We start from the raw sequence: 27,004 nt of genomic DNA, 5'->3' as shown, positions 1-27,004 counted from the left end.
TACCTGTATTTGGAAATCAGTTCCACTCTCTTATTAGCAGCTCTGTTCTGGAGATAGTGAGATATATGGGGAGAGGGGGGAGAGGAAAGAAGAGGGAGGGGAAGGAAGGGAGGGAGGGAGGGAGGGAGGGAGGGAGGGAGGAGGGAGGGTGAGAGAGAAAAGAAAGAAAGAAAGAAAGAAAGAAAGAAAGAAAGAAAGAAAGAAAGAAAGAAAGAAAGAAAGAAAGAAAGAAAGAAAGAAAGAAAGAAAGAAGGAAGGAAGGAAGGAAGGAAGGAAGGAAGGAGAGAGAGAGAGAGAGAGAGAGAGAGAGAGAAAGAAAGAAAGAAAGAAAGAAGGAAGGAAGGAAGGAAAGAAGGAAGAGAAAGAACGAAAGAAAGAAAGAAAGAAAGAAAGAAAGAAAGAAAGAAAGAAAAGAAAGAAAGAAAGAAAGAAAGAAAGAAAGAAAGAAAGAAAGAAGAAAGAAAGAAAGAAAGAAAGAAAGAAAGAAAGAAAGAAAGAAAGAAAGAAAGAAAAAAGGAAGGAAGGAAGGAAGGAAGGAAGGAAGGAAGGAAGGAAGGAAGGAGAGAGAGAGAGAGAGAGAGAGAGAGAAAGAAAGAAAGAAAGAAAGAAAGAAGAAAGAAAGAAAGAAAGAAAGAAAGAAAGAAAGAAAGAAAGAAAAGGAAGAAGAAAGAAAGAACGGAAAGAAAGAAGGAAAAAAGAGAAGAAAGAAAGAAAGAAAGAAAAAAGAAGAGAAAGAAGGAAGGAAGGAAGGAAGGAAGGAAGGAAGGAAGGAAGGAAGGAAAGAAGAAGGAAGGAAAGAGAAAGAAAGAAAGAAAGAAAGAAAGAAAGAAAGAAAGAAAGAAAGAAAGAAAGAAAGAGAAGGAAGGAAGGAAGGAAGGAAGGAAGGAAGGAAGGAGGAGAGAGAGAGAGAGAGAAAGAAAGAAAGAAAGAAAGAAAGAAAGAAAGAAAGAAAGAAAGAAGGAAAGAAGGAAGAGAAAGAAAGAAAAGAAAGAAAGAAAGAAGAAAGAAAGAAAGAAAGAAAGAAAAGAAAGAAAGAAAGAAAGAACAAAGGAAGGAAGGAAAGGAAGGGAGGAAGGAAGGAAGGAAGGAAGGAAGGAAGGAGGAAGGAAGGAAGGATGAAAGAGTCTGCATGGAGTATAAATCCTTCCCTTCCCACCGTCCAGTCAGAGCTGAAGAAGCTTCTGTGGATGAGAAGCGAAACCTCTTCAAAGAAAACCCAAAAGGTCCAGTTGCCTCCTGAAAAAGCATCCTTCGGCTAGCAAGGCTACTATTCCATCGATCGCTTTACTGCTGCCCTTCAAACAAAACCCAAGTGCCACTCAAAACACACTTTAGCTCTAGCAAGTGAAAATGAACAACCGTCAGGACCAGTCCCGGTTCGGGAGACGCCCGGATGATCTTCCGGGTAGGATCCCAGGCGCCAAGAGGGTGGCGGCCTCCCTTCTCCCTCTCCTTTGCAGGAGAAAAGGCGCCAGGCGGGCCGAAGTCATTGGGGAGAGGCAGTTAACGCCTTCGCTCTCTTGCGTGGAGAACCCTCCGCTGCATTTCTGAGGGTGCAGAGACCTCGCTAGCGGTCCCTGGAGAGATCGGCCCCCTGAAACTCTCAGCCCAGCGAGCCCAGGTCATTTCCAATGGTTGAAGGAAGCAGGCAGCTGCCCACTAAGGAAGAGAAGGACTGCGGGGTGCGGGTGCGGGCAGGATAGCAGTCTTCCAAGGTTTACGGGGCTGCCACAAAGAGGAGGGGCGTCCACCTATTCATTGGGCGCTATCTAACAAAATGAAATTCAATGGTGAAAAAAGTAACGTTCTACATTTAGGCAAGAAAAACCAAAAATGCACAGGTACGGTATAGGGCAGGGGTAGGCAACCTTGGCCCTTTCATGACGCGTGGACTTCAACTCCCAGAATCCCTGAGCCAGCATGGCTCAGCTTGGAAACCTCTCCCTTTCCCCTCAGCATGGCTGGGAGTTGAAGTCCACGCGTCATAAAAGAGCCAAGGTTGCCTACCCCTGGTATAGGCGGTACCTGGCTCAATAGTAGCAACTGTGAGAGGGATCTCGGAGTCCTAGTGGACAATCCCTTAAATATGAGCCAGCCGTGCTGCAGCTGCCAAAAAGGCCAACACAGTCCTTAGGCTGCATTAACAGAGGGATAGAATCAAGATCAAGTGAAGTACTAATACCACTTTACAAGGCCTTGGTAAGGCCACACCTGGAATACTGCATCCGGTTTTGGTCACCAAGATGTAAAAAAGATGTTGAGACTCTAGAAAGGGTACAGAGAAGAGCAACAAAGATGATTGGGGGACTGGAGGCTAAAAGATATAGGGAACGGTTGCTGGAACTGGGTTTGTGTAGTTTAATGAAGAGAAGAACGAGGGGTGACATGACAGCACTGTTCCAATATCTCAGGGGCTGCCCCAAAGAAGAGGCAGTCAAGCTATTCTCCAAAGCGCCCGAAGGCAGGACAAGAAGCAACGGATGGAAACTAGTCAAGGAGAGAAGCAACCTGGAACTAAGGAGAAACTTCCTGACAGTTAGAACAATTAACCAGTGGAACAACTTGCTACCAGAAGCTGTGAATGATCCAATGCTGGAAGTTTTTAAGAAGAGACTGGACAGCCATTTGTCTGAAATGTTATAGGGTTTCCTGCCTGAGCAGGGGGTTGGACTAGATGACCTCCAAGGTCCCTTCCAACTATTCTATTCTATTCTATTCTATTCTATTCTATTCTATTCTATTCTATTCCATTCCATTCCATTCCATTCCATTCCTTTCCATTCCATATTTTCTATTCCTACTCTATTCTACTCTATTCCAGTCCAGTCCAGTCCAGTCTAGTCTATTCTTATTCTATTCTATTTCACTTTACCTGTTAAATTTATTTGCCATTCGTCTCATTTCGAAAAGACTCCGGATGGCTTTCAGCATAGAACCATTAATAGCATCAGAAATAAATATTTCTAACCTTAAATCTGACTGCCCCCCACTCTACCCTCGTGGGGGGGGGCAAGTGGGGCATCCACAGGGCAGGAAGGGGCCTGTTTAACCTCCAAATAAGCAGTCAGGCCGGGAAGCCCCAGCCAAGCTGTCAGATGCGTGCGGGTTGCATCCCCGGGACCCCCTCGCCTGCCCTACCCTCGGCCGAGCCCATTTATTAGGATGATGGAAGCCGAGGAATCTAAAAATTGCACTCCTTCCTTAATGAGCAGCCGAAGGGATCGGTAAGCATAATTTCAGAGGCGAGTAATATTTTATATAATCGCCGAGCGGTTCAAATTGAAAAAACCCCCCCACTGAATCAATATTTACTGCGTCGAAACGAAATGAATAGTAATAAGTCACTAAGCTCCCTGTCCTGTTTCATAAAATAAAATAAAATAAAAATTATAAAAATGAGCACAGGCACGAGGAGACCCATCGCATTAACTTTTACAGCACTCGGGGAGTCGTAACCGACCGTTCTCATAAAATCAAACTTCCAAAAAACAAAAAAACAAAACCCTCTACCAGGCAAGCTTCTGAGGTTCAGCGGGGCGTGAAGACGGGCGGCTGGCGAGGGGGGGGTGTGTGTCCTGCTCCGAAAGGCCGAGGAAGAGCCAGCCACTCCTGGAAAACCTAGGAACGGAGGCCGTGGCATTCGCGGAAAGGTGTGCAAAGCTGAGCAACCAGCACAGATCCGGCACAGGTGGTCCTCGGCTTACGAACAGGGTTGACCGCCAAAAGGTCAGTTGCTAAGCGAAGGTTGCAAAAGGGAATAGAATGGAATGGAATGGAACAGAACGGAACGGAACAGAACAGAAAGGAACGGAATGGAATGGAATCAAATAGAATAGAAAATATGAAATGGAATGGAATGGAATGGAATAGAAAATATGGAATGGAATGAATAGAATAGAATAGAATAGAATAGAATAGAATAGAATAGAATAGAATAGAATAGAATAGAATAGAATAGAATAGAATAGAATAGAATAGAATAGAATAGAATAGAATAGAATAGAATAGAATAGAATAGAATAGAATAGAATAGAATAGAATAGAATATATGGAATGGAATGGAATGGAATGGAATGGAATGGAATGGAATGGAATGGAATAGAATAGAATAGAATAGAATAGAATAGAATAGAATAGAATAGAATAGAATAGAATAGAATAGAATAGAATAGAATAGAATAGAATAGAATAGAATAGAATAGAATAGAATAGAATAGAATAGAATATATGGAATGGAATGGAATGGAATGGAATGGAATGGAATGGAATGGAATGGAATGGAATGGAATGGAATAGAATAGAATAGAATAGAATAGAATAGAATAGAATAGAATAGAATAGAATAGAATAGAATAGAATAGAATAGAATAGAATAGAATAGAATATATGGAATAGAATGGAATGGAATGGAATGGAATGGAATGGAATAGAAAATATTAAATGGGATGGGATGGGATGGGATGGAATGAAATGGAATAGAATAGAATGGAATAGAATACCGTAATCTTTATTGTCATTGTGAAATTAAGTGCTGTCCACAGTGAAATTAAGTGCTGTCCACAGTGCACACTGCGCACAAGTGAAAACCACAAGTAAAAACATACATTATATACAGTACACACATCCTTCACATTCGGGACACTGCAGCCGTCCTTAATATCATGTGAGTACGTATGAGGATGCCGCAACGGTGGTAAGTCTGTAAAACGGTCATAAGCCACCTTTTTCACTGCCATTGTCACTTTGGACAGTCATTAAACCAATTTATTTTTATTTATTTGGAAAATTTATATAGCCGCCTACACTCACAGCAACTCTAGGCAGCTTACAAAGAATAAAAACACAGCATAGAAAAACATTTAAAACTCCAGTTCAAATTCAAAAAAAGTCATTAAGTCGAGGACTATCTGTACGGGAACGTCTGTGCAAGCGAGCTGGAGGAATCAGAATTTGATTTCAACAGAACCACAGAACCACAGAGCTGGAAGGGACCCTGGAGGTCTTCTAGTCCCACCCCCTGCTCACGCAGCACACACACGATTATTCCAAACAAATCGCTGTCCAAATCAGACCAATGATTGTCTGATGTCAGCCTACCAAGAGTGAAGGCGCCCAACCTGGCAGTAAAAAATACAAATTTGGATGAGACATTTTTCAGCTCATACTTCCTCACTTTGGAATGAAGGGTGGGGGGGGGAGGAAGGATGGCATCCATCCAAATTCCAGAGGGGTGTGTGTGTGTGTGTGTGTGTGTGTGTGAAATCCAGTGGGACATTCCAGAGCTGAATGCCAATTTCCACAGCCCTCCCAGCCCCAGCCCCATCATTTGAAAACGGCAAATCTGGGGTCCCTCAGACCGGGAAAGTCTTTTTTCTCGGGCGCCTCTCATCCTAAGAAATAATAATTATCATCATCATCATCATCATCATCATGGAAAACTTCACTGCAACTGTTGATAAATTTAAGTAGCCTTTGCCCATATTTCAAGGAATGCTACAGGACGGAATGCCTTAAGCAGACAAAGCTATAAAACCTTTGCATATGCATGTATGTATGTATGTATGTCCCGGAGACGCTTCCTGCACGAAACCTGGTTTGTTTCATCAGGCCGCGAGTGAGCAGAGAAGGAAAAGGCAGCTTCCTCCAAGCCCGTCTTCCATCCGGCCATCCTTGCCATCTAGCAGGCAACCCAGTGATGGGGGAGAGGTGGGGGAAACCGGAAGCCTTTCCCCTCCAGAGGTCAGCCGGTCGGGCCCTCTTTTTTTTTTTTAATTGAAAAGTTTTAAAATACATTTTTGAATACAAAAAAAGAGGGGGGGGAACCCCCCTCCTCCCCCCCCTCTCCCCAACCCCTCCCTACCCTACCCTCCCCCCTCCCCGACTTCCCAGAGCTGAATACAGGGTATAAGAATACAAACAAACATAATCTAAAATATGCTAACAACAAGAATAAAACATTAAAATCTATCGCACTTTAACTCTCCATCGTCCGAGCCCTCTTGTCTTCTCAATTCTCTTTCCTTCCCCCTCGCTATGAGGTGAACCAACAACTATCAAAGGGAATCTTTGTAGCTCAGGGTTGCAATGAGGCGATGTTTCATGACCCAATTATATAACATCGTCAATACTAGAAGGGAGTGGGTTTGCGAGGAGGAGGAGGAGGAGGAGGAGGAGGAGGAGGAGGAGGAGGAGGAGGAGGAGGAGGAGGAGAACTGTGGTTTTCTTGCAGACGTTTCATGACCCAACTAGGGACATCATCAGTGCTTACTAAGGTCTAACATCATTAGACCTTACCTAATTTGGGTAATGAAATGTCTACAAGAAAACAACCAAGCTCAGAGGGCACCATGTTCTTATAGGGCTTTCAGAATGGTAATTGCTTCTATATTTACCTGGATTGCCTGGTAGATGGCAATGACAGCCAGGGAAGGGGAGGGCAGGGAAGGGACGGGGAGGGAGGGGAGGGGAGGGGAGGGAAGAGAGAGGGAGGGAAGGGGGAAGAGAAGAGAAGAGAAGAGAAGAGAAGAGAAGAGAAGAGAAGAGAAGAGAAGAGAAGAGAAGAGAAGAGAAGAGAAGAGAAGAGAAGAGAAGAGAAGAGAAGAGGGAGGGGCTCCAGGTCAATCTTTCTCTGGCTGTTCTTTCTCTCTCCCTCGCTCCCAAGGGAGAAAGCGCCAAGAGGCTTCTGCACAGGGCAGGGGCAAGGCCCAGCACCAGGGGCTCCCAGCCGGAGGGTCCACTGCCCCCCCACTTCCCGGCCAGCCCCCCCCCCTCCGTGTGCCTACGTCTCCCGCGAGGGAGAAACAGGTGGACTCCGGGAGAGAAGGGGCGGTGGGCTTCAGCCCGGAAGGGGAAGCTTAGTGCAGTGAAAGCCAAGGCCAGGCCTTTGCCCAAGGCAGCCAGCCCCCTTCCTGCCCCGGGATCAGGGACCCCTTCCTGGGCAGCCCAGATGCCGGCAACATCTGGGGCCAGCTGCCGGAGAGAGCCCTTCCGCTCGAGAGCAGCTGGCAACGTTGATGCCAGAATTCCCTAGGGCCGGAGGAGGAATTCTGGGAGTCCACAAGTCTGAAAAGTGGCCAAGTTTGGGGACCGACAGGAAGCTAGCCAAGCCGTTTGCCGGGGGGGGGGGTGGGAAGAGAGGATTCTCAGGCACGCCGAGCCCCAGAAGGAGGAAGGGAAAGGGGAAAAAAAAAGTTTGGAGAACATCAAACATCCGGCCAACTAAATAACCCGTAATTGTTTCCCCAGGTGCGCGAGTGACAGTTTTTATTTTTAATAGGATCGATTTTTAAAAAAAAAATGGCACTCCTCCATTAACCAAAATTAAACAGAAAAAGAAAATCCCATTATTCTTAAGTATTTTCATATGCATTTAAAGCTGCTCGTTAACCTCTCAGTCCCGGCTTTATTTGGTTTTCATTCGTTCCTCCAAAGTAGAGCTCAATTACTGTAGCTGCTCCCCGGAGGACCAGGAAACTCGGCTGCAACTGCCACCTGGCCCCCTCCCCAAATCCTCGGAAGACCCCTACACATACACACACACACACACACACACACACACAAACACGCTTCAGACCCACAAGTGCACCTGTGAGAGAGGCAGTGCGCCGGGCTGGGCTTTGGAAAAGCTGAGCGGCAGGATTTGAACTACGGTCTGGGCACTGAACGGCCAAAACTATTTAATAACAACAACAATAATAAAGTTGGGAGGGACCTTGGAGGTCATCTAGTCCAACCCCCTGCTCAGGCAGGAAACCCTATTCCATTTCAGGCAAATGGCTGTCCAGTCTCTTCTTAAAAGCTTCCAGTGTTGGAGCATTCACCACCTCTGGAGGCAGGTCGTTCCACTGGTGAATTGTTCCCACTCCCAGGAAATTCCTCCTTAGTTCCAGGTTGCTTCTCTCCTTGATGAGTGACCCATCACCACACCCCTCACAAGACCCTCACCTGACGTGACCCACACCTGACCCCTCACAAGACCCTCACCTGACGTGACCCACACCTGACCCCTCACAAGACCTTCACCTGAGGTGACCCACACCTGACCCATCACCACCCCTCACAAGGCCCTCACTTGACGGGACCCTCCCATCATCAAAGACCACACCTGAAGCCCTTGTCAAGAGGAGATCACCCCCTAAGGTCCGCTGAAGAGTTTCATTACCCAGCCTGGTCCCGAGACGTTCGGCAACCAGCCCACCGGCTCGGAGAACAGCCCTCGGCCTCCTCCTCCAGACGGGCTCCAGAGATTTGCCCCTACCGCAAATCGGCCGCAGACCCTTTTGCGGGGGGGGGGGGTTCCGTTCCTCCGGAGGGTCTCCAGTGATCAAATCAAGGCAGATAATTATCCGCAGCGCTGGGCCTTTGGCGGGCAGAAAACCCTCCTTCGCTCACGTATTTACCCCGTCCGCTTTTACGCCCGCCCGGCTCCCCCAGGAGCCAAACAAGCTGCAATGAATTGAAATGAGCCCGGCAAATCAATCACGGACCAACGAGGAAAATTAAACGGATGTGAATAGTCCGTTCAAAGAGCAGATGTCAACTTCAAAACATTTAAATACAGACTCACAAAAAAAATATGGGGTGTTTTTTTTGGCGCGTCAGGAAATGAAAAAAGATCTCGTCGCAGGATGGAAGCATCTCCTAGTAAGGCCGCCTTTTTTGCAATTGACTGATGGCGAATTTGTCAATGCCGATGATGGTGCTCAAGCGGTGCTCCAGTTGTTTTGGGATTGCACCCAAGGCGCCTATGACTATTGGTACCACCCTTGCCTGCCTTTGCCACAGTCTATTTCTAATTCTATTTGTAGGTCTTTGTTGTTATAGTTGTTGTTGTTGTTGTTGTTATATAACTTTTATTCATTAAACTGAACGCTCAAATTGACTGGCGCTAATGGTTGACACGGGCTGCTGCCAGCATCCTAGGTATCAACCAGGTATCTCCTTAAAATGTAAGATGTTGTTGTTGTTGTTGTTATATCTTCCTGGAAGCTGGCCTTAAAAGCTGGGGCTTATTGAAATGTTGTCCAAGTACCCAGATGGCCCAAGGTTGGAGGCCGCCTGCTCTTAACCCTGTTTGTCTGCTTGCCTTCCCGAAGTAAAAACCAACCATTTCCCCCCTTGCAGATAAAATCATAACTGATTTTTAAAAAAAATAAAAAAAAATAAAAAAGTGAAGGGCTCTGCTGGCAAACCCCAAAAATTTATGGTGCTTCTGCTGAAGCTCAACCTGCCTTCCCGAGGAATATAAAAGCAAGAGAAAGAGGGAATTTTTTAAAAAAAATATCCCCAAAGGAATAAAGGAAGGGAGAAGAAAGCAGAACCCATAAATCTGAACCTCATTGGGGCTCTTATTAAGTAAATTAATTTAAGTTAATTTAACTCGATCACGGCTCCCGATCACCGTGATTTAGCGATGGGGGGAAAATTGCATTCGGAAAGGCCAGGCAGACTAGATAGGAGGAGGGGAGGAAATTAGATCCACTTAGCCCTGGTGAATTAAGAGGGAAATAGCAGGTGTAAATTTCACCTTATCAAGAGGAGGGAAAAATTATCCTCATAAATTGGGAGAAACAGCCCCCGGGTCGCTTATAAATCTATTTAAAACAAAAATATTGCAAAAGCGCAGTAAAATGAATTTAAAATATACCGTCCCCCATCCACGATCTCCGGAAAAGTTGGTGGTGCAGCAAAGGCAGACAGGGGAGAAAGTGATGCAGCGGTTCACTTTGTCACACGGTCGCTAAGCGAATCCAGCTTCCCCCGCCGACTTTGCTGGTCGGAAGGTCGCAAAAGGGGATTACGTGACACCCCCTCCCCGGGCGAAGCCGCGAGCATCAGAAATACGAGTCGGTCACCAAGGGTGACATGACCACGGAGATGCCGCAACAGTCATGAAAACCAGCCGTAAGTCACTTTCTCAGTGCCGTTGTAACTTTGAAGGGCCACTGAAGAAAGCCCTCGACCGGTGATTCATTTAATGACCGTTCGAACGGCACTGAAAAAAAGAGAGTTGTGGCCGTTTTTCACGCTTGGGTCCATTGCAGCATCTCTCCACGGTCACTTGGTCAAAAAGCAGATGCTCGGCAAACCGGCTCACATCAACGAGGGTTGTAGTGTCCCGTGTGTGTGTGTGTGTGTGTGTGTGTGTGTGTGTGTGTGTGTGTGTGAGAGAGAGAGAGAGAGAGAGAGAGAGAGAGAGAGAGAGAGAGAGGGGGGGGGGGGGCGATCCCCTTTTACGACCTTCTGACAAGCAAAGTCAACCGGGGGAAGCTGGATTCACTTAACGGCCGTGTGACCAAATTAAACTGCAATGATTCAATTAACTAGCAAGAAAGGTCATAAAACAGGACGAAACTCACTTAATGAATGCCTCGCCTGCACTTTCGCTGAGAGCGGAATGGCAGTGGATTATCGCAAGCCTAGAATCCAAAACAGAACAGAAGCTGGAAGGGGCCTTGGAGGTCTTCTAGTCCAGCCCCCTGCTCAAGCAGGAGAACCTACACCATCTCAGACAAGTGACTGTCCGGCCTCTTCTTAAAGACCTCCAGCGATGGAGCACCCAGGATTTCTGGTGGCAAGCTGTTCCACTGGTTTCATTGTCCTCACTGTCAGGAAGTTTCTCCTTAATTCCAGGTTGCTTCTCTCCTTGATCAGTTAGAATAGAATAGAAGCTGGAAGGGACCTTGGAGGTCTTCTAGTCCAGCCCCCCGCTCAAGCAGGAGAACCTACACCATCTCAGACAAGTGACTGTCCAGCCTTTTCTTTATAACCTCCAGTGATGGGAGTACCCACGATTTCTGAAGGCAACTTCTGTTCCACTGGCTAATTGTCCTCACTGTTAGGAAGTTTCTCCTTAATTCCAGGTTGCTTCTCTCTTTGGTCAGTTTCCAACCATAGTTTCTCGTCCTTCCCTCTGACCCCTTCTTCTTTGAGGCAGCCCCTCAGATACTGGAGCACTGCTATCATGTCACCCCTGTTTCTTCTTTTCTTTAGACTAGCCAAACCCAAGTCCCGCAGCCGTTCTTCGTATGTTTTAGTCTCCAGGCCTCGGATCATCTTACTTGCTCTTCTCTGATTTTTTTCCAAAGCCTCAACATCTTTTCTGTGATACGGTGACCAAAATTGGCTGCAGTATTCCAGGTGTGACCTCACTAGGGCTTTGTAAAGCAGCCTATTATCCCAGAAAACTGACTCACCTCTGAGAATAATTCCAAATAACATTCCTGGACCCCCAACTCCCCCCCCTCCTCCTCCTCCTCCTCGACCCAATTCCTAAATTAAAAACGCGGCACCAGGAGCGTGACCGGCTATTTTTAGGAAAGGGATAATCAATTGTTTGAGGAAGGTAGTAAATGGCACCACCACTTCCATTTCCAACGCCCTGAAATAGTAAATTGTTTTGACACTGTCAAGCGCCACTAAATGGCTGGGCGACAGAAGTTCCCCCAGATAAAGCATCTGGTTCTTAATTTTTAAACTGTTTTCAAACAGCAACAAATACTGAATAATCAGCTTTTTTTTAAAGCAAAAAAGAGAAAGAGAGAGAGGATCAGCAGTTTCTTTTATTTCACCAAGTAATTGAAGAAGTTTGTTCTGATTTTTTTTTAAAAAAAAAAATCATTTCCCCTCTTTCCAAGCCAGCCGCCAGCCTCGTTTGTAAAAGTTTTATAATATATTCAGAGGCTTTAAACTAATTACCGGCAAACGGCTATTGATCATCCATTGGTGGGTGTGTGTGTGTGTGTGTGTGTGTGGTTTTCTAAGGAACTCAGGGATGGAAATATCCTTCCTCGAATCTCAGGGCTAATCGGAAGGGGAGACCACAAACAGGGTCAGCTGCAAGCCCTCACGACAAGGTGGAAACCAGCCACCTGCAGGCCTTGGGAAGGTCTTGGGAAAGAGGCAACATGCAGGTTGAAAATAGAGATGGGGGGAGGCAGGTAAAAATACAGGTAGTCCACTCAAGTTACGACCGTCACGGAGCCTGCCATCACAGTCGTAACACGCGACAGTCACATAAGTGACCTGGTTTTGCCACCTTTTTTTTTTGCAACGGTCGTTAAGTAAATCATCACGGACATTAAGGGAACCGGTGGCTCACTAGGGGCGCGGGGTTATTGAAAATCGGGAAGAAATGCCGTTTTTCGGCAAAAGCTGTAGTAAAAAGTCAGACAGCTGTTAAGTTGTTATCACACTGAAGTACTGCAGCCCTGCAGTTACAGCCGCAGCTGAGCCCAAAATGGGTGTTGCGAAGGGAAACATTTCTTAAGGGGGACTTGCCCCGTTTTATGACTTTTCCTGCTACGGATGTTAAGTGAATCGCCGCATTTGTTAAGTGGGTAACATGGTTGGGAAGCGAATCCGGCTTCCCCTCTTGATTTTGCTTGTCGGACATTCGCAAAAGAGGATTGCATCACACACACACACACACACACACACACACCGGGACACGGCGACCGTCATAAATACAAACCCGCTGCCAAGCGTCGGAATTTGGACCCCGTGCCCACGGACGATGCTGTGATGGCCAGTCATAAGCCACTATTTTTCAGTGCTGTTGTAACTTTGGTCAGTCTCTAAATGGGGCGTTGTAAGTTGAGGACTTACCTGTATTTTCCTTTTTCAAAAAAATTCTTTATTTTATGGTTCCATTATTTCACTTCCGTTTTATGCTCTCTTTGTTGCTTTGTTGGGGTAAAGCAGCCAAATCAGATTCACAAACCAACAAACACACAAACACACAGGGCCTAGTTGCCAAGCAAGCTGAAGGAGGGGGGGGTGTCATGTGACCAAGATGGGGGAGGGGAAGAGACTGGGCCATAAGTACCAGCCAGGGAGGTTTGTGGGAAATTTGAATGATCGCTTGGTGATCAGTCGTTAAATCGAGGACTACCTGCATTGCCAGTGGTGAAACTGAAATACCTGAACAACCGGTTCTCTTATTGGATGCAGGCCTGGGCCTCTGAGGCCTAGAATGGACTTTTGGAAGTGGCATCCACACACTTCTGGCGGGCCATTCTAGGCCTGGGAGCCTCATCCAGGCCTCTGAGGCCTGGAACGGACATCCGGAAGTGGCATCCACACTTCCGGAGGGCTGTTTTAGGCCTGGGAGGTCTCCTTCAGCCCTCTGAGGCCTAGAACGGACTTCCAGATGTGGCATCCATGCACTTCTGGCAGGCCGTTCTAGGCCTGGGAGGCCTCCTTCAGCCCTCTGAGGCCTAGTATGGACTTCCGGAAGTGGCATCCATGCATTTCCGGTGGGTCATTCTAGGCCTGGGAGGTCTCCTTCAGCCCTCTGAGGCCTAGAACGGACTTCCAGATGTGGCATCCATGCACTTCTGGCAGGCCGTTCTAGGCCTGGGAGGCCTCCTTCAGCCCTCTGAGGCCTAGTATGGACTTCTGGAAGTGGCATCTATGCACTTCCAGCGGGTCATTCTAGGCCTGGGAGGCCTCCTTCAGCCCTCTGAGGCCTAGAATGGACTTCCGGAAGTGGCATCCATGCACTTCCGGCGGGCCATTCTAGGCCTGGGAGGCCTCCTTCAGCCCTCTGAGGCCTAGAATGGACTTCCGGAAGTGGCATCCATGCACTTCCGGCGGGCCATTCTAGGCCTAGGCGGCCTCCTTCAGCCCTCTGAGGCCTAGAATGGACTTCCGGAAGTGGCATCCATGCACTTCCGGCGGGCCATTCTAGGCCTGGGAGGCCTCCTTCAGCCCTCTGAGGCCTAGTATGGACTTCCGGAAGTGGCATCCATGCACTTCCGGCGGGCCATTCTAGGCCTGGGAGGCCTCCTTCAGCCCTCTGAGGCCTAGAATGGACTTCCAGAAGTACTGTGCATTCAGTCGGTTCTCTGAACTCAGCAAAATTTAGCTACCTGCTCTGCCAAACTGTTGCGAACTGCTGAAACCCACCACTGTGCATTGCCCTGTGGGTGTTCATGAATTTCATGAAAATGTGTACTAAAATATATTTTAAAGGGCCAAACAGGTTTGGTTCCTCCCTTTAAAGTATATTCTAATACAGGCTGTCCTTGACTTACAACCATTCGTTTAGTGACTGTTCCAAGTGACAATGGCACGGGGAAAAAAGCAACCAATGACCATTTTTCACACTTATGACCGTTGCAGCGTCCCTAGGGTCCCATGATCGAAATTGGGATGCTTGGCAACTGACTCATATTTATGATGGTCGCAGGGTCCCGTGATGGCCTTTCGCGACCTTCTGACCAGCAAAGACAACGTGGAAGCTGGATTCACTTTAGAACTGTGTATCTAACTTCACAACTATAGTGTTTCGCTTATCAACGGTGGCGAGAAAGGTTGTAAACGGGGCAAAGTTCGTCTAGCATCTCTCTTGCTCAACCATAGAATTTTGGTGGGGGGGTCAATTGTGGCCGTAAGTCGAGGACTGCCTGTACCCATTGTGTGAAGGCAGCCATTTCCCATCTTTGTATCACAAGGAAAAGACTCCTCAGGAAGCTTATATACATATATGCATCATCATCATCATCACCACCACCACCATTATCATCATCATCATCATCATTATTGGAGGTGGTTACCCTTTGCGAGGTATATGCAATGAAATCTCATTTTAATGTATTAATATACATTTAAAGTGACATTGGTATTCTATTCTGTTCTGTTCTATTCTATTCTACTTTCTGTTCTGTTCTATTCTATTCTTCATTTATTCTATTCTTCATGTATTCTTCATGTGACCTATAAAGCCCTAAATGGCTTGGGTCCGGGATATTTGAGGGAACACCTGCTGCCAGCATCAAGCTCCCTTCGTCCAGTGCGCTCCCATAGGGAGGGTCTTCTCAGGGTGCCACCGGTTAAAAGATTGCCGACGGGTAACACCCAGGGGTAGGGCCTTCTCAGTGGGGGCGCCTGCCCTTTGTAACCAGCTGCCAGTGGAGCTTAGGACTGCCCCCGACCTCCGTTCATTCTGCCGGGGCCTGAAGACCTGGCTCTTCGAGCTCTCTGGCCCAGGCTGAGGATTAATTTATTTTAATTGGGGTTTTATTTATACAGGGATAAATTTAATCTTTTTTAAACTTGGTTTTTTAACTTTTGTATTTTTGGTTTTTAATTACCCTGTAAACCGCCCTGAGTCCTCCGGGAAAGGGCGGTATATAAATGTAATAAAATAAAATAAATAAATAAAATTCTATTCTTCATTCATTCATTCTATTCTTCATTTATTCTATACTATACTATTCTATTCTGTATTTCTATTCTATTCTGTTCTTCATCTACCCTATCCTATCCTACCCTACCCTACCCTATCCTATCCTATCCTATCCTATCCTATCCTATCCTACCCTACCCTATCCATTTTCCTTTCTACTCTACTCTACTCTATTCTAATTCTACCCCAATCTACCCTACCCTACCTACAGTCTGCTCTGCATTCACATCCTGGCTGCATGATGGCTCTGCAAAGGTTACCTGGACAATGAAAGTCTCCTGGCCTTCCAGCAGTGAGCTGGCCCGGCCCCGGGGGCTGCAGAAATCAAGGGAGATCCCGCCGACTTCTTCACCAGCCTGTAGCGAGTATTGACCACTCGGTGGGGCACCGGGCTGGTGACCAGGAGGAAGCTGGGACCTGCAGGGGAAAGACACGCCGGCTTGAGAAATCGGAGCAGCCCAAGAAGGGAACCGTCACAGTTTGCATTGAGCTGCTCTTTGGGGAACCCTGGGTTCTGCTTGAGGAATCCCGGGAGTTGAAGTCTACGGATCTTGACGTTGCAAAGGTTGAGAAACCCTGACCTAGCTCAACTCCGGAGAAAGCCGCTGCTATGGCCGTCTCCCCTTTCTGGAGCACCAGAGACCTGTTCAACTTCCCAAATGCAAGTCTTCGTTGGCCTGAACATCCATGCAAGGCTCCAAATACTCCAGTGTTTTGTTTTGTTTTATAAGCTTAACATCATACCTGACCAAAAAAGTAATACATCAACCCAACTAGGTAACATCATCAAGTGCGGGAAGGTGCAAGCCCAACTCCCTACTGGCACTGAGGACGTTCCCTGGTTGGGTCATGAAACGTCTGCAAGAAAACCGCCAAGCTCAGAGAACATAAAGGACCCCACAGTCGTTGTCCTCCTCTTCCTCCTCTCTGTACCCTCACTTCCTTCTAGCCCTGATGATGTTCCCTAGTTGGGTCATGAAACGTCTGCAGGAAAACCGCCCAGCTCAGAGAGCACCCAGAACCCTGTAGTCGTCGTCCTCCTCCTCCTCCTCTTCCTCCTCCCCCCTTAACCTCACTCTCTTCTAGCCCTGATGATGTTCCCTATTTGGGTCATGAAACGTCTGCAGGAAAACCACCCAGCTCAGACAGCACCAGGGACCCCACAATAGTCGTCGTCCTCCTCCTCCTCCTCCTCCCACAAAACCCCTCTTCTCTTCCTTCTAGAGCCCTGATAACGTTCCCTATTTGGGTCATGAAACGTCTGCAGGAAAACCGCCCAGCTCAGACAGCACCAGGGACCCCACAATAGTCGTCGTCGTCCTCCTCCTCCTCCTCCTCCTCCTCCCACAAAACCCCTCTTCTCTTCCTTCTAGAGCCCTGATAACGTTCCCTATTTGGGTCATGAAACGTCTGCAGGAAAACCGCCCAGCTCAGACAGCACCAGGGACCCCACAATAGTCGTCGTCGTCCTCCTCCTCCTCCTCCCACAAAACCCCTCTTCTCTTCCTTCTAGAGCCCTGATAATGTTCCCTATTTGGGTCATGAAACGTCTGCAGGAAAACCGCCCAGCTCAGACAGCACCAGGGACCCCACAATAGTCGTCGTCGTCCTCCTCCTCCTCCTCCCACAAAACCCCTCTTCTCTTCCTTCTAGAGCCCTGATAATGTTCCCTATTTGGGTCATGAAACGTCTGCAGGAAAACCGCCCAGCTCAGACAGCACCAGGGACCCCACAATAGTCGTCGTCGTCCTCCTCCTCCTCCTCCTCCCACAAAACCCCTCTTCTCTTCCTTCTATAGCCCTGATAATGTTACCTAGTAGAGTCACGAAACGTCTGCAGGAAAACCGCTCAGCTCAGAGGGCACGAGGGAGCCTGGAGTTCAACCCCGAGCTACGAAAATTCCCTTCTCTCCGTCTGTGTTTTCTGGAAGGAGCCTTTGGGCCAGGAGCGATAAGAGGGACAAAGGGGGTTCTCGAGTGGCGGGCAGGGACACGGATCTCCCCCCCCCAAGGACACGCGTGCAGGGAGGGAAGCAGGACGGGCTCTGCGTTGGGGAAGCCGTTCTTTTAGAGGCTCGTTACAGCAACTACGGAAGGAGCTTCTGACGCTCTTTAATTAACTCATTAACTCGGCTATGAAATGACACTGGCAGTCACAATATGGGGAATCCTTGACTTATGGCTACAAGCCGGCCCAAATTTCCGTTGCTAAGTGAGGCAGTTGTTAAGTAAGGTTTTGCTCCGTTTAGCGACCTTCCCTGCCACTGTAGCTAGGAGAATCACAGCAGCTGTTAAGTTAGGCACACGGTTGTTAAGTGAATCTGGCTTTCCCCCCTCCGTTGCCTTTGTTTGTCCAAAGGTCACAAAAGGGGATCACAGGAGCCCCCCCCCTCCCCCCGGGGACACGGCAACCGTCGTACGTATGAGATAACTGCCGATTGTCTAAATTTTGATCACGCGACCAGGCGGGTGCTAACAACGGTCATAAGTGTGGAAAACGGTCACAAGTCACTTTGTTCAGTGCCATTGTACCTTTGAATGGTCACTAAATGAAGTGTTGTATGTCGAGGACTACCTGTATTGTTTGTGGTTGTTGTTTTGTGCGTCCCCTGAATGTTAATAGATCCTTCCTCCCTTCGGATGCACTGCACATGCATTTAGAAAGAACACGTTTATCTGAGAGGCTCCCAAACAGATTTATGTATTTAATCATTTCCCCTTTCGCAATATTTTGCAAGGTGATCTACACACCGGGTTTTTCCTGCTGAGGGCTGCCTGCAATTAAGAGCTAAAGGCCGGATTCTGGCCCGTTTCTGCTCTTGCTAAGCCGGCCACTTCCCGCCCCCCCCCCCTCCCCAGCTTTTAAGGAATGCATCTAATTGCCTGACTGTTATAACACACCGCTATAACTGCCCAGGTAATTAAAGCTGACACTTCCATGCTGAGACTTAAGTCTGTAGGGTTTGCCAGGGATCTGAAAAGTTGACCCAGGCCCTGCCCCCCCCCCCTATCCTTTGGGAATCCTCACTTGAAATGATTGCAAGGTGGAAAAGGGGGGGGGGAAGAGAGCTGTATATTTCTGTTTTTTAAAAAAAAAATATTCCCTGCCAATTACATCAGACCACTTCTAAGAGCAAAATAAGGGGAATCTATCAGGGGTGGCACCACCACAGGAAGATGGCAGAAGAAGAGAGTTGGAAAGGGACCTTAGAGGTCATCTAGCCCAGGGCTTTTCAACCTTTTCACCCATTGTACCACTTTTAGGATACGGCAACGTCCGAGTACCGCCAGTCGCCTAGCAAGGAGTCAAAAACTTGATGACCAAAAAAAAAAGGAAAAAAGTGATGAAGTACAGGTAGTCCTCGACTTACAACAGTTCGCTTAGTGACTGTTCGAAGTTACAATGGCAATGAAAAAAGGGCCCCCCAAGCCAGAGCCGAGCAAGACACCTGCCTGCCCACCCGGGGGCGCTCTTCCTCCTGTCCGAGGTTTTCATTGTTGTGAGCATTTCTATTGAGGATTGGCAGCAGGGGTGGGGTGGGGGTGGGTGTTTGGTTTTTATTCCCCCCCCCCATCTGCTGGGTGGTTGCAGCAGGTTCTGGTCACTTCACATGACCCTGGGACACTGTGACCGTCATAAATATGAATCCGTTGCCAAAGCATCTAAATGTAAATCACAAGACCCTGGAGATGCTGCAACATTCCAGCTGATCAGCGCTTCTTCTGGGCTCAGCAGAAGCGCCAGGATTAGCACTGAGCTCCAGCTGGAGCCTGGCGCTGATCCTGGCGCTTCCGCTGAGCCCTGACAGCCCTGCAGCTCCAGCCGTCTCTCGCTCCGGCTTGTATGGTGCTGCCATTCCCCTCCCCCGCTACCACTTTTCTAGGATGGCCGCGTACCACCTGCCAGGTGCCGATGTACCACAGGTGGTACCCGTACCACTGGTTGAAAAGCCCTGCTCTAATCTGACCCACTGCTCAAGCAGCAGTGTCCAACGTTGGGGACTTTACGACTTGTGGACTTCAACTCCCAGAATTCCCCTGCTTGCCTCCCTCCCTCCCTTCCAGCCTCCCCCTCCTTTTTCCTTTCCTCCCTCCCTCTCTTCTTATTGCAAAGCACCCACTGATATACAGGGGGTCCTCAACAACCACAACTGAGCCCAAAATTTATGTTGCTAAGAGAGACGGTCGTTAAGTGAGTTTTGCCCCATTTTACGACCTCTCCTGCCACAGCTGTTAAGTGAATCGCTGCAACTAAATTAATCTGGCTTCCTCCATTGACTTTGCTTGTCAGAAAGTCGCAAAGGGGGGGGGCAGTTGACCCCCAGGACACTGCAGCCGTCATAACTATGAGTCTGAATTTTGATCACGTGACCACGGGGGAATGCTGCAACAGTCGTTAAGTGTGAAAAAACGGTCCTAATTCACTTTTTCCAGTGCCGTGGTAACTTCTGTCACTAAACGAACTACTGCACATTGCAGCAAAAAAATTGGGGGGGGGGAGGGTTTGAGGTCTCGATATGGACTAGTAACCCAGTGGATAGATAAATTATAAATAAACCAATGTTCAAAATTAATGACAAGAGTTGAAAGTCACTTCCAAAAAGATCTTGGCAGACTTGAACTATGGGCCCTATCCAGCAACATGAAATTTAATGTGGAGAAAAGCAAGGTTTTACACCTGGCAAAGGAAAAACCCAAGAATAGGCGAAACCTGGCTGAAAACCAGTAACCGTGAGATGGACCTCGGAGTCCTAGTGGACGACCCCTTAAACACGAGGCCAGCCGTGTGCAGCAGCCGCCAAAAAAGCTAACACAATCCTGGGTTGTATAAACAGAGGCACAGAATCAAAATCACGCGGAGTCTTAGTACCGCCTTAGAAAGCCTTAGTAAGGCCACACCTGGAATACGGCATCCAGTTTTGGTCACCTGGTGACAAAAAAGATGCTGAGACTTTGGGGGGGGGGAAAGTGCAAAGAAGAGCAACTAAAATGATTAAGGGCCTGGAGACCAAAATATATGAAGAACGGCTGCAGGACTTGGGTCTGGCTAGTCTAGAGAAAAAACAGACCAGGGGGTGACATGACAGCAGTATTCGAATATTGGAGAGGTTGCCACAAAGACGGGGGGGGGGGGGGGTGTCAACTTATTTTCCAAAACACCAGAAGACAAGAAACAACGGATAAACACAACTAAGCCAGGAGAGAAGCAACCTGATAGTGAGGACAATTAATCAGCTCCCTGCCTTCAGAGGTTGTGGCTGCTCCATCATTGGAGGCTTTTAAGAAGAGACTGGACAGGCATTTGTCTGAAATGGCGTAGGGTCCCCTGCTTGAGCAGAGGGCTGGACTAGATGACCTCCAAGGTCCCTTGCAACTTTTTGTATTCTATTCTGGTCTACTTCAATATCACCCTCTGTCAACCACTACGTTTCCCCAAAGAGTTTTTTGGTAGGTAGGCAGGTAGGTAGGTAGGTCAGTGGGTGGGTGGATAGATAGATGATAGATAGATAGATAGATAGATGGATGGATGGATGGATGGATGGATGGATGGATGGATGGATGGATGTAGATATAGATATAGAGATAGAGATAGAGATAGAGATAGAGATAGAGATAGAGATAGAGATAGAGATAGATAGATAGATAGATAGATAGATAGATAGATAGATAGATAGATAGATAGATAGATAGATAGATAGATAGATAGATAGATAGATAGATATGGACAGATGGATGGATGGATGGATGGATATAGAAATAGATAGATAGATAGATAGATAGATAGATAGATAGATAGATAGATAGATAGAAGGACGGACGGACGGATGGATGTAGATATAGATATAGATATAGATATAGATATAGATATAGATATAGATATAGATAGATAGATAGATAGATAGATAGATAGATAGATAGATATGGATAGATGGATGGATGGATGGATGGATATAGAAATAGATAGATAGATAGATAGATAGATAGATAGATAGATAGATAGATAGATAGATAGATAGATAGATAGATATGGATAGATGGATGGACGGATGGATGGATATAGAAATAGATAGATAGATAGATAGATAGATAGATAGATAGATAGATAGATAGATAGATAGATAGATAGATAGATAGATATGGACAGATGGATGGACAGATGGATGGATATAGAAATAGATAGATAGATAGATAGATAGATAGATAGATAGATAGATAGATAGATAGACAGACAGACAGACAGACAGATAGATAGACAGATAGATAAAAAGGGAAGTGCAGCATGGAAAATAATCAAAAGGAATGGAGCTGGGATGAGGAATCTCAGCAGCCGCACAGAGAATCCTCAAGTTACAACCATTCGTTTAGGGACCGTTCATAGTTACAACGGCACTAAAAAAAGTGACTTATGATGGTTTTTCGCACTGACGACCATCGCAGCAGCATCCTGGTGGCAACGTGATCAAAATCCAGGCATTCGTTACGCAAATCACTGCCATTGTTAAGTTAGGAATACGGTTGTTAAACGAATCCGGCTTCTCCATTGACTTTGCTCGTCAGATGGACGCAAGAGGCAATTTGCTGGTGAAGCCGGGACCCTGCAACAGACATAAGTACATGCCAGTTTCCAAGCGTCAGGATTTTGATCACATGACCAGGGGGATGCCGCAACAGTCGTGAGCGTGAAAAACATCGGATTCATTTTTTTTCAGTGCTGCTGTAACTCCCAAGTGATCACTTAAACAAATGGTTAGGACTTACCTGTACAGGTAGCCCTCGACTTTACGACCACAACTCGGCCCAAAATTTCTGTGGTTAAGCGAGATATCTATTATGCCCCATTTTACGACTTTTCTTGCCACAGCTGTTGAGTGAATCACTGGCTTCCCCACTGACTTGGGTTGTCGGAAGATCGGAAAAGGGGGGGGGGTTTACCTGACCCCGGGACACTGCAATGGTCGTAAATACGAACCAGCTGCCGACACCTGAATTTTGATGACGTGACCTTGAGGGACGCTGCAACGGTCTTTAAGTGTGAAAAACGGTCATCAGTACCTTTTTTTTTATGTGCCATTCCCAACTCCGAATGGCCACTAAATGAACACGCTGTAAGCCGAGGACTGCCTGGAACGAGTCAGCGGCCCGATCCTGCCCGCCCTCTCTCTCTCTGCGGCCGAGGCAGGAACCCCAATCCAGAGGGGCGCAGGTGAAGATCCAGGAGGAAGGAGACCTTTCAGGACCCCCCCCCCAAAAAAAATCTGGAAGATCAGCAAAAAAACCCCTCCTCAAACTGGGGGAGGCCCTCCTGGATCCCGCTGTCCTTCCGCAGGGCCCGCATTGTGGGCCACCGTGGTGCGGCGCCTGGCGGGAAGGCCCGTCGGACGGGCGCTCCGACTTCTACTCTCCCTTCCTTGCCGAGAGGTTTTGTGTAGATAATCATGTTATTTAGATAAGATGTTTGGTTTAATTCCCTTCATTACAGGCTCCCGGGGCTGTAATTTTTTTTTATTTTTTTTTTATTTTTTTTTGTTTCTTCCTCGCCGTGATGTATTCCCCGTGGCACGTTTCACTCCACTCGGAACGCTTGGCGCTTTTATTACGAACAATGCCCCGGCGTCCCCCGTTATCAGCCTGGCACACACCCCGCGCCTCCTCGCCCAGATCCGGAGGTCAGCCCTAATGACTAATCGATCTCATTAGCTTTCCTAATTAAAAACTTTACTACCGCGATGGAAGGCAAACCAGAAAGAAACTGCTGGCCTCGTATCGGAATGGGATATGAGCATCGTTTATCAGCGCAAAAGGCTCGTCTGGGGCTCGCACGGACCCAGAGAGCCATCCAGCACATTGCTGAGTGGGGGGTTTTTGCTCCGAGGCTGGCTGGCTCGGCAATTCTGGCAGACCCCACCAGAGAGGGAAGCCGGAGGCGCCGGGCAAAAGACGGGAAGTTTGGGAAAGGGGGTGGGTGGGGAGAAGGACCTCCAAGAGATGCAATGCGAGCAGTCAAGGCTTGGCAGGAACAACAGTGAGGAAAAGAGAAGAGACCCCTTTCTGGAAGCTCAAGAGAAGCCCCCCCCCCCAAACTGGGTGACTTTGGGCCAATCGCCAGGAGACGGTGAGTTCTAGTCCCGCCTTAGGCTTGGGCTCGAAAGTCAGGGTAACTTTAGGCCAAACATCAGGGAACTCTGAGTTCTAGTCCCACCCTAGGCATGAAAGCCGGCTGGGTGACTTTGGGCCAGCCACTTTCTCTTAGCTCGGCCCACCTCACAGGGTTGCTGTTGTTGTGGAGAAAATAGGAGGAGGAACGTGTGTTAAATGCATGTGCTGCCTTGAGTTATTTCTAATAATAATAGTAAAGGTAGGACCCAAACAAACGAGAGAGAGAGGGGGGGGGGGACAGAGATAGATAGATAGATAGATAGATAGATAGATAGATAGATAGATAGATAGATAGATAGATAGATAGATAGATAGATAGATAGATAGATAGATGATAGATAGATAGATAGATAGGTAGGTAGGTAGGTAGGTAGGTAGATCGACAGACAGACAGACAGACAGACAGGGAGGGAGGGAGGGAGGGACGGAGGGACCGACCGAGATAGATAGAGAGAGAGAGAGAGAGATACAAGATAGAAGGATAGGTGAGATAGATGATAGATAGATAGATAGATAGATAGATAGACAGACAGACAGACAGACAGACAGACAGACAGACAGAGACAGACAGACAGACAGACAGACAGATATAGAGATGTAGAGAGCTAGCAAGATGATAGCTACATAGTAGATAGAGAGAGAGAGAGATAGGTAGGTAAGGCAGATACATAGGTAGGTAGGTAGAGAGGGAGATAGATAGGTAAGTAGACAGACAGGCACGGAGGGAGGGAGGGAGGGACAGAGATAGATAGATACATAAAGTGATAGTGACGGATGGATACATATAGACAGACAGACAGACGATAAAATTGGCTGCCCAACTCCAGTGGACGCTGATCTGCAGCCTCTGGACCAAAGAGCCTGGGTGGATGGGTGGGTGAACGAACTTCAAGCCCCCCCCCCATTGACAAGCAGATGTGCCACAGTCCAGCAAAGCGCATCGTTAGGAGGCTCTCCAGCTCTTTGGCTGTGCCTCATACCCCCCCCCCGCCTCCCCCCCGCCTCCCCCCCCCCCCCCGTGCTGCACACCTCATTATCTCCACAGTCCCCAAGGAGCGATACCTGGCGGCTCCGAAGGCCACGCTCATTTCCTCTCGGTGGGTAGTTACTCGGATGGCCAAGTCGCTCCTCGGGAGATCCAGAAGCCCCCCCCCCTATCCCCAGCCGCCAGCCCGAGTCTCCTGGATTACCAGAGGACGGGAGGGAAGAAAATACAGAATAGGAGACACAATAGCGGAGCTGGAAGGGACCTCAGAGGTCCTCTAGTCCAACCCCCTGCCTCCATGCCATTTCAGGCAAAGGGCTGCCCAGTCTCTTCTGGAAAACGTCCAGTCTTGGGACCCCCACAACTTCATGGGTTCTCTGGAAATTCACGAGGAATCTTCCACCTTTACCCCAAATGGGGAGAAAGCCGATTATCTGACGGGCAGAATTACAAAGCAGGATCGGACGGGGGGGGGGGGAATTCAGAGAGAGGGGGGGGAAATCGGCTCCTGGACAAAAGGAACTAAAATGGGTTGGGATAAGACGGTTACGATAAGACGGTTCTACCCAAACCTGGCTTAAAAAAAAAGAGCTTTACGAAAGGCTGCCAGGAAGAGAGCACGTCCGAGAGAGAAAAAAAATTGTTTTCTCTTTCTGCGAGCCGAGGACGAGTCCCGGAATCGATCCGGATGAGACTACAGGTAGTCCTCGACTTACGACACGGGGCGTGCTGGCGCGGTTTGGAGAATTTGCCTTAAATTGCTTAAAAGGATAGGGAGGAAATTTAAATGCGGTGCTTTCTCACAAACCCTGCAGGGGCCAAAAAACCCAAAACAAAACAATAAAACCACTGGCTCCTGGGACTTTTAATGCTGAGAAATCAGATTTCAGATTTAGGAATGTAGCCCATTTCCTGCCCCCTCCCATCCTCTGGAAAACTGTAGTTTTTTCTTTTTTCTTTCTTCCCCAGAGGGTGTTACTGGAACAAGGGACGCCCGGCAAGGTAAAACCGACAAGAAATTTTATTCCATCCTTAATGATGGGGGGTGAGGTGTTACCCCCCGTTGATAGGGCTCGCAACTTGGGCGTCCTCCTGGATTCACGGCTCAATTTTGAAGACCACATAGGAGCCGTGACCAGGGGGGCTTTTGCACAGGTTCGCCTGGTGCGGCAGTTGCGACCCTATCTGGACCGGGACGCCCTACGCACAGTAACTCATGCGCTTGTGACCTCCCGTTTGGACTACTGTAACGCTCTCTACATGGGGCTGCCCTTGAAGACTACTCGGAGGCTTCAACTGGTGCAGAATGCGGCCGCACGAGTTGTAATGGGGGTTTCCCGATACTCCCATGTAACACCTCTACTCCGCGAGCTGCATTGGCTTCTGGTTGCCCTCCGGGTGAAATTCAAGGTGCTGGTGATGACCTACAAAGCCCTACATGGCCTGGGTCCGGGATATCTGAGGGAACACCTGCTGCCGGCATCAAGTTCCCTTCGTCCAGTGCGCTCCCACAGGGAGGGTCTTCTCAGGGTGCCACCGGTAAGAGATTGCCGGCGGGAGACACCCAGGGATAGGGCCTTCTCAGTGGGGGCGCCTGCCCTCTGGAACCAGCTGCCAGTGGAGCTGAGGACTGCCCCCGACCTCCGTTCATTCCGCCGGGGCCTGAAGACCTGGCTCTTCGAGCTCTCGGGCCCAGGCTGAGGATTAATTTATTTTAATTGGGGTTTTATTTATACAGGGATAAATTTAATCTTTTTTAAACTTGGTTTTCAACTTTTGTATTTTTGGTTTTTAATTACCCTGTAAACCGCCCTGAGTCCTCCGGGAAAGGGCGGTATATAAATGTAATAAAATAAATAAATAAATAAATAAAATAAATCCCCTTTTGCGACCTTCTGACCAGTAAAGACAAAGGGGGAGGGGGAAAAAAAATCAGAGTCACTTAAGGTGCTTTTTTTTCCCCAAAAGGCAGCTGAACTTTCTTCTTTCATTCTCCTTCCAAACCCCCCCCCCCAAAAAAAAATCCAGTTGCCTTTTGGAAGAAAAGGAAAAAAAACACCTCGGAGACGTCCCCACTTCCTTCTCCGCACCGAAGCTTGGCGGGGGGGGGGGGAAGGAAGAGGGTTTGTTTATGGAAGAGAAGCCACGGTTGATCCCAGGCAGTTGTCGTCCCCGTGCTGGTCAATAAAGCCACCCGGTCAAATCCCCCTTAATTGGCGCTTTGGGCTCCATCAGTGACATCCGGAAGGTGTTTGTGCCACGCGGCTGCTCCTCGGCTCAACGGTGCGCATCCTGGTTTTCCCCCAGCTAGCTGAAATCCCAGGTGCTGGGAGGGGAAAAAGAAAGAAAAAGAGCCGGGATGACTCTATTATCCAGTTGCCAATTTCGGTCTGCAAGCCAGCCCAAGGATTAGAGAGAGGTGATTAGCCCAGAAACTGCTCAATATGTTCCCGGAGAGCGGGCGCAGTGAGAGGTTAATTGTATTGCTGGCAAACTTGCTCCTTTCGTGGAGGAAGAGAATTTAATTCCGCTACGGAAAATGAAGAAAGAAAGAAAGAAAAGGTTCTGCTTAGGCCAGGGGGGGTTATGACCAGCGCACCGCTTTTATGCTGGCGAGCAGGAGCTGCTGCCGCTGTTTAACAGGTAATAAATCCGTGGGATGGAGCGTAATTC

At 48.0% G+C, this 27,004-nt stretch overlaps 1 protein-coding gene across 2 annotated transcripts in view; it reads right to left on the bottom strand.

The window, feature by feature from the left end:
* Positions 1-27,004, bottom strand: part of ZC3H3 (zinc finger CCCH-type containing 3) — a 202,254-nt gene that overhangs the window by 106,961 nt on the left and 68,289 nt on the right. For both annotated transcript variants that reach the window (XM_081323029.1, XM_081323030.1), the window contains exon 4: positions 15,451-15,607. In XM_081323029.1, coding sequence (XP_081179155.1) covers positions 15,451-15,607 — 157 coding nt within the window. The remainder of the gene's footprint in view (positions 1-15,450; positions 15,608-27,004) is intronic.

Source organism: Vipera berus (genome assembly GCF_964194415.1).
Source record: "Vipera berus genome assembly, chromosome: 3".
Lineage (NCBI taxonomy): Eukaryota > Metazoa > Chordata > Lepidosauria > Squamata > Viperidae > Vipera > Vipera berus.
This window is presented reverse-complemented; position numbering and strand designations above follow the sequence as displayed.